Source organism: Scophthalmus maximus, chromosome 1, assembly GCF_022379125.1.
Source record: "Scophthalmus maximus strain ysfricsl-2021 chromosome 1, ASM2237912v1, whole genome shotgun sequence".
Lineage (NCBI taxonomy): Eukaryota > Metazoa > Chordata > Actinopteri > Pleuronectiformes > Scophthalmidae > Scophthalmus > Scophthalmus maximus.
Genome location: NC_061515.1, coordinates 24902151 through 24917553, shown reverse-complemented (window position 1 = coordinate 24917553; position 15403 = coordinate 24902151). Strand labels below are relative to the sequence as shown.

The window sequence follows — 15403 nt, the reverse complement described above, 5'->3', positions numbered from 1 at the left end:
TTCTGTGTTCATGATTCCGAGGAGAATGGTCTTGACTGTTATGCGTGAAAATCCAGGAGACCAGCAATTTCAGAAACACTCAAACCAACAATCACATCACTGAGATCACATTAACTGAAGCTGGTGACCTGTATCTACATATCATAACTTATCAAGTGGAAACATCAACTCCAAAGACTCAGCGAATAGAAAATGATGCACAGGCATATTGCTGCTATTCACACCTCATTGAGAAAATGTTGTCAAAAACCAGTTTGTTTTAGAGTGGAAGAACCTCTGAGAGAACTGACTTTTCACTGTAGTTTATCATTTATTTATTACAGCTTAATGGTCAATGGACAATGTATCACAGACAGTACAAGTCCCATTCACACAGCGCTGCTGTTCACCGCACTGTCCCATTCATACACTTGCTGAAGAGCCACCATGCAGAGGCACTTCAGGATTCAATGTCTCGCCCAACGACACATTTGCATGTGGACCGGGGAGAGTTTGCTGGATTGGAACCAGGAACCAGGTTGGTGGACGACCCACCGCTCCTGAGCCACTGCCAGCGTGGTGCTGCGTGATGTTTGAATTCAAAAGAAAGGCTCCTTTGAGAGAAGAGGTTTTAAAAGCCCAGCCAGGAGGCCACCTTGCCCGTCATGTTTACATCACAGCCTAGACACGTATTTAGTAAAATCCTTTATTTCCAATCTTATATGTCACAGTTTAAATGATCGAAAAGAGCTAAACACAAGATACAGAGGAGGCTTGTGCAGTATATTTCATGAAAACACGAGGAGAGTAGTTCATGTGGCGCCGGGGGAGGGATCACCTCCTCAGATCCAGCTGAATCGTCTTCTGCAGACTGGCTATGCTCGCATCCAGGGCTGCCAGGCCGTCTCGGAATGCCGCCTCGTCCCGGGTGTCGAAGGTCGACCCCGACCTCGCGCTCCAGTCGGACCACAAAGATTCCACATCGCACTGGGACAGTGTGGAGTTCGCCCGCCAACCGCGCGGCTGCACTTCGCCCGGGCAGCGTGACCGGCCGACGGGAGCAGCTGGGGGGTCTGCGGGTGTGTCGCCCCGCTGGGGTGGGACGTCGCACAAGTGGACCGCGGCGCCGCTCTCCCTCTGTGCGGCCGCGGGACCCAGCCGGCCGAGAGACATCAGGTACCGAGCGACGTGCTCGGTGGGAGGCTGGTGCGTGTCAGCTGCTGCAGGACACTCCGATGAGTTGCGGCTCTGGAGCATCCTGAAACAAGGGCAGAGAAGGTGAAGTTCTCCCAGTGATCTGCCACGCTCACATTCCTTCTACAGGAGACTGGTACCTTGAGCACTAATATTTTGTACTCCTCTACATCACACACACAAATATTAACGTGGAAACACGCACCTCTTCAGGCGCCCTATCTCTTCCAGTCTCTGTTGGGCGAGTGCGGCCAACTCACTCTTCTCTCGCTCCGCGTCCACCAGCCGGCTTCGCGTCGCCTCCAAGTCTGCACACAAACCCGGCACATCAGCGCATGGGGCCCGACGTGACCAGGCGCCGCACCCCCTCACCAAGCTTCTCCGCCCAGGCCTTTTATCAGCAACTCAGACATGCTTAAAAAGACTACCTTCTAGCCGGTTGCCACTAATGATATTACTGAAGTGGATCTCAGAAACCTGTCCGGATGAGTGCGTTCTGGGCCTCTCGGTCCTGAAGGCCCGTACGCAACTCTGTGACGTCGCGCCGCAGCTCTTGCAGCCGGGACTGAGCCACGGTGAGCTCCTCCTCCTGCAGAGTCGCCACTGTGGAGACACGCACCAGACTAAGGATTCACACCTACTGCTGAGTGAGAACTTGAAAAGGGACATGCACGCACGCACGCATGCGCACACTTTACCTTCTGAGTTGCTATCCATGTTCTGTCGTCTCTCAGCTTTCTCTTTCTCCTTCAGCTGCTGGTTCAAAATCTGCACACGCCTGACACACACACACACACTTTTCTTAATGTAACATTCTTATGTGGGTACACACACACGGTTTTCACAGACATCAGTGGTGAGGGTCTACCTGCGGAGCTGAACGTTTTGGCGGTGCAGCGACGTCATGTCTGGAACACTCTCAGTCTGGATGTTTGAGTCGCCATCATTCAGCAGCGGTGAGGACACGGCCTGCTCCAGGTGACTGAGCAGCCTCTCTGCAACACTGCCTGCACACACGGACACACAGGGTTATAAATTGTCAGCTGTGACCCCTCTGTAGTGGGACAGAAAGGCAAAGTCCGATGCAACAACATGTGACGAATCCAATTATCTGATGTTATTTTATTATATATAGAAAAATGTCTGCCGTGTTTTTCAATTAGTCCAATTCAGTCCAATACAATCTGTCAGGGCTTACATCAGAGCTGACATCAGGCCAACAGCTGAGCTCATGAAACCATAATATGAATCGTGACTGTATCAAATTGGACACGTTACCTTGTCCGGTGATCAGAGCCTTGAGTTCTCCCAGCAGATATTGAACTGTCTTCACTCCCTCGCAGTGTGTGTCCTGACGGATGGTTGACACCTCCATGGCACAGCCGTGTCCACCAGTTGTGCGTGTGGCAGCGTGCTGGGTATCGATGTCTCTCACCGGGACACACTCCTCCTCCTCCTCCTCCTCCTCCTCCTCCGCGTTACAGTGCGTGTGTGACGGGCAGGGTTCTGTCTGACCGGGAGGCGGCTGCTGCCCCGGCTGACGAGACGACTGCAGCGCAGGCTGCAGGACGGAGGTGCGGGGCTGGGCTGGGGAGACGTGGACTCTGGTGTGCCCCTGAGGTGGATGCAGCTTCACTCCTGAGTGTGCAGCAGGAGAGCCAGATGCGTGTGTTGCTCTCGGAGTGGTGCCGCCTGCTGCTCGTGGGCAGGACGGAGAGTTCCTCTGGACTGGAGGTGGAGGGAAGAAATTTGGAAACAACAGGGCAGATTTATGAGAGGACCTTCAGACCTCTAACGGTTTCTGAGGCATCCCCACTTGTATCTGTCCCACAACCACTGTATCAATGTCTGCTGATTTTACTCTTTATATGCAAAGTCTGGGAGCTCAGCACAAGTAGCAAAATTACATATTTTGTGATACGTTATGGCGTCCTAATAAAGTACAACAGCAGGCCAATGAGGAATTAATCCCCAACTATTTAGATAAACGATTCAATGAGAAAAAAAATAGTCAAAATTCTATGATTTCAGCTTGAATGTGAAAATATTTCTGGTTTCTTTGCTCCTCTATAACAGTGAACTAAATATCTTGTGTGTGGTGAAACACGATGGACATTTTATGTCCCAGACAACCAAACGATTAATCATGGAAAATAATCGAGTTTGATTGATAATGAGAGCAATCGTTAGTTGCAGCCCAAGTTTTGCCGTGTGATTTAATGTACTCACTCACACTCTCTCACTCTCACTCTCACACACACACACACACACACACACACACACACACACACACACACACACACACACACACACACACACACACACACACACACACACACACACACACACACACACACACACACACACACACACACACACCTGTCATTTTAGGTACTTTCTTCATGGGCTTCTTCCCAAGTGAGGTGGATGGTCTTGTTTTGGCTGCTCCACACGTCACTGGTGTAGGAACGCTTGGTGAGGCTAACACAAACACACACACAATTATGATAGAATATGATTTTGTGTCATCTGATTAATCATACGAGACAGTAAGAGTAAAAGATACTGCTTGTAATTAAGTAACTTTCAGTCATGTTTATCCAACCACACATCTAACAGCATAAATGAAAAACAGATACAGTAGGAAACAGAGAAAAGTGGGAAATGCTAAGAGCTGAGAAGTTCTGACGGTGGTCAGTGTTTTTGCTCGAATATAGGCTTATAAAAGTAGTTTTTTAATCACTTTTCTCTCAATCGACTGATCAACTGATTGACTACTCATTTCAAATTGCTTGTAACAAACGCTTGGTTGTTCTGTCGATGACCCTGAGGTCAATAAACTCATCTGACCTGTCGCGTCAGCCTGAAGGATGCCACCCAGCAAGGCAGCACAGCGGTCCAGACCCTCGTGGAGAGTAGTGACCTGAGGACACAGAGCAAAGCTGTGACGCCCGCATCTGTTCAACATGCCATTGCTGCTGTGGTCGTGCACATCATCATTCTGCTCGATTCGTCCGCTCGTGGCTATCTTTCTGTTTACAGATCTGCTCAATTTATTCACCTGGTCCTCTGCGTCTGTGGAGTGCAGAGAGTAGGCCGGCTCGGGGCGGGCGGGCGGCCCTGGATTTGGAGTCCCTCTAACAAGACAAGTTGGATGAGAGTGAGCTGCAGTGCGTTTGAATGAGGATAAAGAGGCCATGGGTACTCACTGTCTTCTGGCCGGCTGCACTTTGACCCCTCCCGTCAGCCTCCCTGATGTCACCACCTGCCATTCGCAACCAACACATATCAAACTGCTGAAGGATAATTCAGCATATTCATCATTACCTCCGCCAGGGAGGTTATGTTTTGTATATTTTCGCTCCTGTCCATTGTTTTTTTTGTCAACAGGATAACTCAATAACTACTGAACCGATTTCCGCAAAACTTGTTGAAAGGATGGGACCCGTGGCGAGAAAGAACCCATTACATTTGGGGCGTGGATCAAGACAAAGGGGGCAGGTCCAGGAATCTGGATCCTGATATCCTGATAGCAACAGTTTGTCCTGGGTTTGGGTTTCTCTCTATAATGACACGACAAACGCTGATCGGCTGAGGCAGTTGAATTGTGGGTCCTCAGGACAACAGCCCCTTGGGAGATTCAGGACATGAATGCTGATGAAAAACATCAGGGACTGATATTGGTGAGAGTGAGGGGGTCTGCTGGGCCTCAACATGCACTCGGCGACGATGATGCGATATGTAATTCATACTTCCATGTTGAGAGATGGTTTTGTGGCAACTGTCATGAGCAGGAAGAATTCACATAAACAACAATATTACACAAAACTTACAGCGCTGCAATTTACTTTGTAAACGCATCACATCGGTGTTCACTGAGCTGGTCACTGACCAGGGACGTGCTGAGAGAATATGCAGTGACATCACATATTGTTATTTTTGTATTAGTTTTGAATGGCCAACATTTTACCCCAGTTTTAGAACATTTCACAGAACACACAGCAAACTTGGCTTTAGGGCAAATAAAGAAATGGGCGACATATCTAAATCTAAATCAAACGTTACCACCTCTGAAATCCTTCCCGTTGACATCAGATAGGCTAAATGGAATGTAAACTGGATATTTTCAAACACACACACACACACAAGCTATCAGCTAGCTTACCTTGTGTTTGGCTGTTGCTCTCATTGTGAACGACACTTCGCCGCTGCTGTGTGACTTCTCTCTCCTGTCCACTTTGACATGTAGCTCCGAAGTGTGTCCTTCATCTCTACAGCAGCTTCCGGGTTGAAACACAAGTTTGAAACGGGGAACATGCAGCCGACCAATCAAAAAGGAGCGTGCCGTGGGCGACGCTACAGAACCAGGAAGCGTTTGTCCAATCGAATTTTGTTTCGTAACTTCATTAACCAAAGTTTACAAAACAAGACCGGGGAGCGGAGAAGACGTTTATAAAAACAGGAGTAGCTAGGGATTTAAAATGAAAAATAACAATAAAGAAAAAACATCAAAAAGCAAGGTATAGAACATTAAAAACAGGTCAAGGACCAAGATATGAATGTACACACTACTTTTATTTTTTAACCTTTTGTTCATTTCCCACATACTTTTCAGTAACTTAAAGTAGTTGACAAAGTTATGTATAAACACATTCCACTTACAAAGTATTGGTTATGATATTTTCCCAGAATAACCACAAGACTGACAGTGTCAGAAAGGTTTACATCCAACTTCTTCATAAATTAGATCATGTCCTTTTTAGCAAAAGATTTGTGCAAATATCATTTAAACAGAAGCACGTGGACAACTGAAAAACAAATCCTCACTGGGACAGTCTCCGCAGAACAAATTCAAGCCTCAATCGTTTGTGTAGAAAGAATTTTCAAATGAGTTTATTTGACTTTGGGAGCAAATAAAAGAAAACGTTTTAAAAGTAAACTTCTGTTGTCATACTACTAATACAACACTGAGAAAATTGAAAACTAAATGTCGATCAAATGGAGAAAAGGATTGGGAATTTCTTTTCATAATTTTTCTTTTTGGAAATAGTGATCTACTTTCTGGTGAAGTTATAAAAGGATGGCAAGTGTCCCAATACCTCCAACCTTAATTTTGTTATGGATGTGGTATAATGACTCCAATCCCACACTTATTGTAATGTAATGAGTTGTGTTCTACCATATGAACTTGATTATGGAATTTGTAGATTTGATCATCAATATTCATTCCATTCAATCCTTTACGATTGTGCAAGAATAAAACATATTCATCAGGTTTGAGAAAGACTCGCTTCACAAGGCTTTGCTTGGAACACATTTATTAGTCCCTCCAGACATGAACATTTTGAAGAAGTCAAGAGATTAATAAAAAATAAATTAAAAAAACAAAAGCTTTTTCACAACATGCTGGTTAGTGAACACAACATGCTGGCTAACATTTCACTTGACATTTTCTATTTTGAAACAAAACCAGTGATAAAACTACAACGAGGTGTACAGCTGAAATAATCGTTATAATAAGAATAGCTCTATTCCCATTCTTCTTCATCGGCTGCAGGCGCAGCTGCCACCTGTCTCTTCACAGTGTTGTCCTGAAAGGACCCTCCCTGGGGACAGAGGACAGAGTGAGGACAGTCAGCCACACTGACAACACAGGCTGCAGAGAATCAAACACCGTCAAAGTCGATGAAACAGAAAACATAGTCCCATTACCTTCCTGGAGTCTGTGGAGGCAAAGGAGGATTTGACATCTGAGCTACTGGGGCCACTGAACGCATACTCCTCTAACCACGGGGGCACAACCTGCTGGGCCTGTCAATCACAATAAACATTGTAGAGCATAAATTGTATGAATATTCATATTATTGTTCATTAGTGACAAGTAACATCTTACCTTAGACAGGATTGTGACCAAGGACTGAGCCAACTGGCCATCTGCATCCGGGTCAAAGAAAGACACCGCCCTCCCAGTATTGCCACAGCGGCCAGTTCTCCCAATGCGGTGAACGTATTCGTCAATGTTGTTGGGGAGGTCAAAGTTCACCACATGCTGCACATCTGGAATATCCAGGCCCCGGGCAGCCACAGAGGTTGCGATCAGGACTGGACATTTACCAGAGCGGAAGTCCATCAGGGCCAGCTCTCGCTCCCGCTGCTCACGGTCACTGCCACACAACACAGAAAAACCTTATCCACGTGCAAGAGAACCAAATGGAGCAGAGTCGGGAGGATGCCACTTACCCGTGAATGCTGGTAGATGGAACGTTCTCCTGGCACATCAACGTGGCAATAAAATCAGCCTGTCTCTTGGTCTCCACAAACACCATGGTGCGTTCTGTTCCTACAACACACACACACACACACACACACACACACACACACACACACACACACACACACACACACACACACACACACACACACACACACACACACACACACACACACACACACACACACACACACACACACACACACACACACACACACACACACGGCTGTTGATCAACACCTGGGAAGCAACCGCCCTGAGTATACCGAACCAACTGCTGTCATCAGCCGACTCAGTTAGACACAGCTAATCACTAACAACATCATCAGAACCCCTGAAAACAGGAGGGGAGAAAAAATTATCAGATTTTATCCTCAGGCTTTGGATGTACTGTAAATAAGCAGTGACATTTCATGAAGTTTCTTTCTGATGAACCAAGTACTGTGAACATGTGATGTCAGCTTTGTGATGCCAAAAACAGAAGGAAGCAGTTTGTATGTTGAGCTCAGTCTGACTCGATTGTCATTTATGATCATGAGAATTATTGATAAATATTGAGTGCGGATGAGATCGTTTTAGAAATTAAATAAAAGACTGCATTGTAGTTTTCAGTGGTCAAAAGTAGAGCTTCTATGCATCAGCCTTTACACAAGATGCAGAGGGTTCATCGTAGCAACGTATACAATTCTTTATGTAAAGTAAATAAATTAATAAAATAAAAATGTACCTGTGGTTTTCAGGAGGTCAAGGAGCTGCTCCTTCTTGGAGAACTTAGTAACTTCAACAAATGTCTGCTCTACATCACTGCAGGCTCCGCCCACCACGCCCACAGCTAAGAACAAATAGTCCGTCTTGAGGAAGTCAGCAGCCATCCTGTAAGAATCATTCTTCAGCAATCGTGCAAACAAACAACACAGCTTGCGTAGACAACAGCAATTAGAACAGTAAAAGCTGCGGCTGAGTTGGGTCCAGACCTCTGGATGTCCTCAGGGTAGGTGGCACTGAACATCAGGGTCTGACGGTTTTCTTTGGATGGCATTCCAGGGGAGCCCACCACGCGGCGCATGTCCGGCTCAAAGCCCATATCCAACATGCGGTCGGCCTCATCCAGCACAAAGTAGCGCACCTTCTGCAACCCGACCTGGAGCGCACACACAAACACACCATCCAGTTACATGTTTAACCCTTCAACTGACAGAAGAACCAAAAGTGCTGAATTTGTTTACCTTTCCTCTTCCAATCATGTCCAACAGCCTCCCTGGTGTTCCACACAGTAAATTGCATCCCCTTTCTATTTCTCTCATTTGGTGTCCAGTGCTGACGCCACCATAAACCACCACTGGACGCACACATGTCCTTCAATATATCAAGAAGATGTACCATTTCAATCATCATCTCACAAACATTTTGCTGGGCCATTGCAGTGTTTAATGATCCTTTATCTGAGGCATAGTCTACGTCATACCCAAAGGCAAACTTCCTTGCTTCCAGGTAGATCTGGCAGATGAGCTCCCTGGTCGGGGCCACAATGATGGCTTCAGGCTCCTGCAGCTCACTGAAGCGACTGGCTGCTACTCCTTCTGCCATCAGCTGCTGCAGGATGGGGAGCAGGAATGCAGCCTGGAGGAGGGAGGACACATTTAAACTCTGTCCACATGCAAACTTACGGGTCAGGGGTCAATTCGCTCTCATCTCACCGTTTTACCGGATCCAGTCTGGGCACAGGCCATGAGATCTCTGCCAGCAGAGATGATTGGTATACCGTGCTTCTGCACAGGGGTCGGCTTCGCATAACCGGATTTGGTGATGTTTTTTCTCAGGGACTCGCACAATTTGGCCTCGTCAAAGGTCTGAACACAACAAGTTGGACAAACATGGACACTTCAGTCTTGTTCACTTAATCAGCGGGCTGGTTCAACAACACAACACCCATCGTCCAAAACCATCCAATTCAAATTGTGTTTATTTCATCATTTGGTAGGATGCAGAAAAGTTTTATTCAGACCATACGGTGTACTGTTAAATTAACAAATATGAACTATCCCATTAGCCACAAAACTCAGGAAAAATTAAATAATAATGAAATGATTAAGTCAGCACTTCTTACCACGATGGCCTCTGGTGGGTTGGTTCCACTGATGTCCACCATGATGTCATCATACTTGTCAAAGTTGATGCCCTTCTCATAGTGGGCAAAGACTGAGTCTTCATCCTCAGCAAGGCTTGGTGGAACATAAGTGACCCGTGGCCCTGTTGGAGAAGAGAAATGATTCAGGGGGAGGTAGGTGAGACTTTATCATACTGTACGTCCGCTCAATATATTTATGGTAAAGTTCCTTTACTTACTCTCAGCCTCACTGGCATCCTTCTCTCCTGAATCATCTCCTGTATCACATAAACAGTTAGATCAGTGAAATGTTTAAAATTTTAGTCAGTAAATGATCAAAACAACTACTGAAACCTTGAGCAAAGATGTCCTCTTCTTTTCCACGGTAACCTGCAAAGAGACAAGACACATTTACTAACATGGAGGGAAAAAACAATCACTGTTCCACAGGATCTATGGTTGTTAACTTACCTCCACCAAAGCCTCCTCTGCCACCCTGGTCACCTTGAACACATCATCAACCATTAATCACAATTCAAGTAAAGACTTGATGATTTCAGTAGCAACACATTTCTTTGAACAGTAGAAAACTAACCACTTCACCATAACAGGACTGTTAATCAATACCTTGTCTGAACCCTCCTCCTCGGTTGCCTCTTCTGCCTCTGAACCCTGTTCACAACATACAGTGGAATTACACATTCAGGCCTGTTTTAGTGTGAATGTGGTGTGACGAACAAAAGAAAAGAAGATACACTTGCCATTTTCACGATCTCCATCATCATCTCCTGTAAAATCAAGGGAGTTCACATTAAGTCTGCTGAAAGGTCTTTCGTTGGACTGAAGTTGTCTCAGAAACAAACGTGACATTACCAGTTGTATCACTTCTGCCAAACCCCCGGCCACGCCCTGACAAAAAAAAATGTCATCATTAACAACTTCAGAGAATTCTATTTTATTTGATCTTCAATCTTTTTGGAAGGTTTCATGGTTAATGTTATGGTTTGAAAAGTTTCTTTGAATGCTTTTTCTACTTTCCCCCTCTGTGAAACAGTGTTAGAAACCATTGTGACTCGACTTGAATTCTCACCTTTCAAGCCTCCGAGGAAGTAGTTTGATATTCAATGCAGCTTTTCAGCTGCACATTCAATTTTTTGAATGCATCATATTTTGAGTTAAGTCTGTGAAGCTCTGTGATGTCTCACCTCTTCCTCTACCGCGGAAACCACCACTCTCTCCTCCTGTATTTTTCCAGCTGTCGTTATCTATAAAGAACAAAATGGAGGATCAGTAGCCCAAAAGACAGGGATAGGGTTGAGTGGTAATAGCGAACGCTAATAACAAAAACTGAATCAAATTTGAAAGCTCGTGTTTCATTACCATTATAAAATTATTCAGCTGCAAATTATGTGCATCACATCACATTCATTTAGCAGAGGCTTTTGTCAGAAGAAACATACTATAAGTGCGTAAATATAATGAAATTTAGAGCGTGTCCAGCACTGAATGCTGTCTGTGGCTGAAGATGCTATGAAAGTGATGACTCAACTTTTTGCAAACTATGTCATTTGTCAAATAAATAACCTGTCAAAAAAGACAGAGACGAGAATAATCGTGCATCACCCGACGGCTTCTCCTCAGAAGTAAGAGTGAAGTGGTATTAACTCAGGATTTTTATTTGTTGTCAAAAGATGTTTGTGATTCTGTTTCTGATTCAGTTCAGAGAATTCAACTGGAACGTGTGGAAATAATGATAAACTTAATTTGAAAAACTACATTTCATACAGAACATGCAGCTAATGATTAGGGATCGACCGATACCGATTTTTTAGGGCCGATGCCGATTTTTTTTTCATCAGCCTTAGCCAATACGGACTGCCAATTTTCTTGAGCCGATATTTGGAGCCGACACTACTTTTGCTCCCTCAATTTTATAGTTAAATAGAATTAAATTCAGCGGGTTGTCTCGTCTGATCTGAGGTCTTAGTCAAAGTGGGGTTATGGCCAAGGCCGTGGCTTGCCTCCCTGGGTAGAGGGAGCAGGGCTCACGTCTCTCTGGAGCATCTCGGGAGTTCCCACCGCACCTGGACTCGTCCGCCCACTAAAGGGATCCCCTGCGCAAAGCCTGCGGCGCGGTCAGCGCGGAGACTAAAAAAGTCCGCCGGCAGCCGCGCCCAACTCTGTGCGGGGCCCGACGGGGGGAGCCGCCAGTCCCAGCATGCCGAAGCAGAGAGGGGAAGAGAAGGAGGATACAAGGGGAGAAGAGCCAGCCGACGAGCAGAGAGAGCGTGAGGATTTGGAGGATGCGTAAAACAGCAACCACGAGCCTCGCGCCCGTCCAGCGGTGGCGGTCCCCCTGAGATTAAAAAGTAAATTTCCACGAGGCAAAGGGTTTGGAGAAAAAGGATAAAGACACAAACCCACCGGGTGCTCCGTCCACCGCGACCCACGACTAAGCCGGCCGGAGCCACCGAGAAGTCGGAGGAGGAGCGGCGGCAGAGCGGGGTGGGAGATATTGAATCCCCCTCTGGCTCTCCAGAGGAGAGGAGAGAATTGGGTACCCGGCGGGCGTGCAGCGCGGCAGCCTAGGGCAGAGGCACCCCGACAGCGCTGGCTAAATGGTTCCGGAGAGAGCGGGGCCGGGCACGATTGGCGACCGGATCTGCCCTCCCAAAAAAAACTATCGACGAACGTAGCAGCCGCGCATCGGCCGATGCCAATACACGTAAAAAACGCAAACATCAGCCGATATATCGGACGAAAACTACTAATGGTGCTTTATGACAACAAAAATGACATGCAGATGCACACTATAGGGAAAATCACAAATGAAAAGCACTGGAGCCATCTAGTGGCAGGAAACAGTATAGCAGTGATTGGCAGTTCCCTCAAATGCCCTACTATATGACTTTTAATTAGATACCACACAACCTTAGACTGAGCAGCTTCTTACTGACACCCATCACTGTAATACTGTCACTACTCACCACTCCCATTCTCATCACCACCTAAAAGACAATGGGCAGAGCAGCAAAGTTATATTCCTTCTTTAATGCAAATGGAGGTCATCATCGTTCCATCTATGCTTTAGTTCTAACTCCTACAGGGCCTCATTTCACAGCCACACTACCCCATATACTACAACTCATGGTTAGGATTTTCTATGATCACCAAGGACAACCTAGATTCAGTTTAGTGAATGCAACAACAAATGGTCGAGTGACTTTACACCTAGATACAATTTTGCACACTGTTCATGCAGCTATAAACAAGGTCAGTGAAATTTTACACCTGTCTTTTCAGAATTTTAAGTTATTTTTTAGTCTGTAAAATGTCAGGAATCACGAGTTAATGAGAGGCCAAAGTAACATCTCGCAACTGACGTCATCTTACACTCGCTCCACTCAACAACCATTTTGCTACTAGTTCAATAACATGGGATCAATGGACACCTGAGGAGAAGGAGCCTCCTCGTCCGCCTCTGCCTCTTCCAAAGCGGCCTGGAGAGTGAAACAGAAAAGCCAATCTTCATCAACGTCACCTTGGGCAGACATGATCACTGCTTGTCCGTTTTTTCCACTTACTCTTTCCAAATTCACCACCATCAGAGTTCCAGGAGTTTCCTTGTGGGATTGAACACAAGAAGTCCATTTCCAATATTGCACCCATATAACTTTAAAGTTCAGGAATCATTTCTTACAGCCTGCACCCTTTATGCTCAGTGTAAGAAGGTGATTTCAGGAGATGCAGGCGTTATTCAATTTTACATGTTGAATGTGGAAGTACAGGCACGATTAAAGCCTAAAAATCATCACAGGATAATTTGTGCACAGAGACACAACGTACCTTCACTTGCGGCATGGCTGGTATTTGTTACAGGACCTGAAGAAGGTTCCTATAATCATGGGTTAATATTAATCATAATCATGGGTAAATGTTAATTAGGTGTGGCTGACTGATTCCCGTCCAAAGCTTGACATAATTTTCACAACTAGTTTTCTCTGGCGCTTTGTTAGTGGAGTGACTTACCGTTTCTTGCCAATCGTCCATTTTTCTTAACCTGTAAATCAAAAAAAAACAACTACATCACAAGTGTTTTTAATCTTCTGCCAAAACAGGGACCGCTGATCGAATATTTCCAAGACCAAGAAAGTCACAGTAATAGCATGAATTGTAGTTGAAATATAGTCGTGGATAATGATGTCCAATTTAGTGCACAGAGGATTAATCATAATTTCTTCTGAACATTAAATAAATATTTGAAACTTTGAACGATTGCATTACCCCTCGGATGTTACCAGATTTGAATTTACTTGCGAGGGGTTTGCTTTTATAGGGGGATTGGCAAGATTTCCCTGAGCTGCTCGGCATTTCTGACCATCCGTCGGCCATTTTGGTTTTTGACGAATTTGTGTCGCACTTACAGCGGCTGGCCAGTGGGTGGCAGTGTGTGGGAGTCTCCACCATCAACTCCCATGCATTTACCAAAACAGCTTTTGAATAGCCGTCCACTGCTGTGAGCACTGTGTGCGCAAATCAAATAGTTAATGAAGAGGTTTAGTATAAACATTTTAATAAGCATTTTATGGTCTTTACCCGACAGCTTTTGATTCGCTAACAATCGACCGTTGAACAGGTTTTGAGGACGCCGGTTGCCGAACAACCGCGAGACTTTGGTGTTGAGCGAGACCTATCGGCATGGTGTCGTCTTCGCGTGATGAGCTAGCCCTTAGCTGAAGCTACAAGTTTGACACAACTAAGACAGACATCGAACATGTTGCTGTTGTTCGGTTGTTGGTTGATTCGTCTATTAGGCATTAAAAAAAAAAACCTCGAGCCTGTATAATCCATTACATTAAAGACAACGATGTGTAGCTCGGGTTGTTGCTGCCACACCTTTGCTAGCAAGGTGGCTAATCCTCACGCACGCCGCGGTGATAGATCGCGGGACGAGCACCTGTTGAACACCAATAAAATAAAAATAATTTAACACAAATTTTCAAAAAACCACGGACGAAATTTAACATGGAGCTGACGCAGAATGCAATTAGCTCAGAGCGAGCTAATGTCTGGATAGCAAAGTAGAATAATTGGTGTATTTTTGGTATATGTACTTATTTCTTAATTCGTTTTTTATAAACTAATAGCGACAACAAAGACTAAACGTGTAACTATGAATAACCGTACTTTACCTAACTTTTCCCAGATAGAATTCGGTGGTTGTCTCCCTCGAGGCGCAGGTCGCTTCTCAGTCAAGGGCCGTGTGCAGTGTGTGCGCAGCACCTGCCAGCGTGGGTTGCCAGTTCCGCTGCTTTCCCGCCCAACGGGACTACTTTCAGGAAAACAACCAAAGGAGAATTCAAACTGCAAACTAATAAACTGTGGTGTCCGTGGATTGCAATTTTATCTGATTCATTTGATTGTCGTTGGACCTCATTTTATAGTCACAACTCTTTTTATATTCAAATAAGACACTGTTGTTCCCCAGATGAGTAAAGTTCTTAAGAGTAAAAAAAATAATAGAAATGGAAAAAGTAGTTCCATTTGTCTATTGTCCTCCCCAAAATCACATATTTGCCGAATGAATTTTCGTCCATCTTCCCGCATGCCTTACTTTGTGTATCCTAACCGTAAAGTTTTTGTCAAATGTCCATCTCTGTGCCATATATTTCCTGCACACTGTCAACACACTGTCCAAAATATTTTCCACAAAAACGTATAAAGTTCCTCTCTGTCACGTAACTATGCGGATGAAACGTGCTGTCTTCTTTATGTTACCACCCTTTATTAATTTTCCAAATTATGACCTTTGACTTCAAAAGTTCAAACTATTTCTCATATATATTAATTAC

At 45.2% G+C, this 15403-nt stretch overlaps 2 protein-coding genes across 5 annotated transcripts; both read right to left on the bottom strand.

The window, feature by feature from the left end:
* Positions 1 to 671: 671 nt before the first annotated feature.
* ccdc14 (coiled-coil domain containing 14) lies at positions 672 to 5479 on the bottom strand. Its single transcript, XM_047336283.1, has 11 exons — positions 5339 to 5479; positions 4383 to 4438; positions 4235 to 4310; positions 4024 to 4096; positions 3553 to 3654; positions 2452 to 2901; positions 2042 to 2180; positions 1872 to 1951; positions 1651 to 1776; positions 1379 to 1481; positions 672 to 1237 (listed from the first exon to the last, which is right to left on the bottom strand). Exons 1-11 carry the CDS (start codon positions 5360 to 5362, stop codon positions 814 to 816), a joined length of 1653 nt encoding a protein of 550 aa, XP_047192239.1. The 5' UTR covers positions 5363 to 5479; the 3' UTR covers positions 672 to 813.
* A 995-nt stretch (positions 5480 to 6474) lies between these two features.
* ddx4 (DEAD (Asp-Glu-Ala-Asp) box polypeptide 4) lies at positions 6475 to 14839 on the bottom strand. Of its 4 annotated transcripts, none has more exons than XM_035623217.1 (23): positions 14744 to 14839; positions 13581 to 13611; positions 13398 to 13446; positions 13136 to 13174; positions 13004 to 13051; positions 12539 to 12559; positions 10757 to 10816; positions 10425 to 10460; positions 10313 to 10339; positions 10179 to 10223; positions 10023 to 10055; positions 9906 to 9941; positions 9791 to 9829; positions 9552 to 9694; positions 9142 to 9294; positions 8910 to 9064; positions 8671 to 8800; positions 8419 to 8585; positions 8172 to 8317; positions 7414 to 7513; positions 7067 to 7337; positions 6886 to 6984; positions 6475 to 6779 (listed from the first exon to the last, which is right to left on the bottom strand). In XM_035623217.1, exons 2-23 carry the CDS (start codon positions 13599 to 13601, stop codon positions 6702 to 6704), a joined length of 1896 nt encoding a protein of 631 aa, XP_035479110.1. In that variant the 5' UTR covers positions 13602 to 13611; positions 14744 to 14839; the 3' UTR covers positions 6475 to 6701. The 4 variants fall into 4 exon arrangements, with proteins under 4 accessions (XP_035479110.1, XP_035479120.1, XP_035479090.1 ...); XM_035623227.2 differs by having other exon boundaries at positions 14748 to 14771; XM_035623197.1 differs by lacking the exon at positions 14744 to 14839 and adding an exon at positions 13976 to 14043.
* Between the last annotated feature and the right edge of the window lie 564 nt (positions 14840 to 15403).

Coding starts and splice junctions, on each gene's coding strand:
- ccdc14 (XM_047336283.1), bottom strand. CDS start 5,362: ATGAGAGCAACAGCCAAACACAAG. Junction 4,311..4,382: donor GTGCAGCCGGCCAGAAGACA/GTGAGTACCCAT, acceptor TTGTCTTGTTAG/AGGGACTCCAAATCCAGGGC. Junction 2,181..2,451: donor GGCTCTGATCACCGGACAAG/GTAACGTGTCCA, acceptor CCGTGTGTGCAG/GCAGTGTTGCAGAGAGGCTG.
- ddx4 (XM_035623197.1), bottom strand. CDS start 14,028: ATGGGAGTTGATGGTGGAGACTCCCACACACTGCCACCCACTGGCCAG. Junction 8,318..8,418: donor TACCCTGAGGACATCCAGAG/GTCTGGACCCAA, acceptor TGATTCTTACAG/GATGGCTGCTGACTTCCTCA. Junction 6,985..7,066: donor TGGTCACAATCCTGTCTAAG/GTAAGATGTTAC, acceptor TGTGATTGACAG/GCCCAGCAGGTTGTGCCCCC.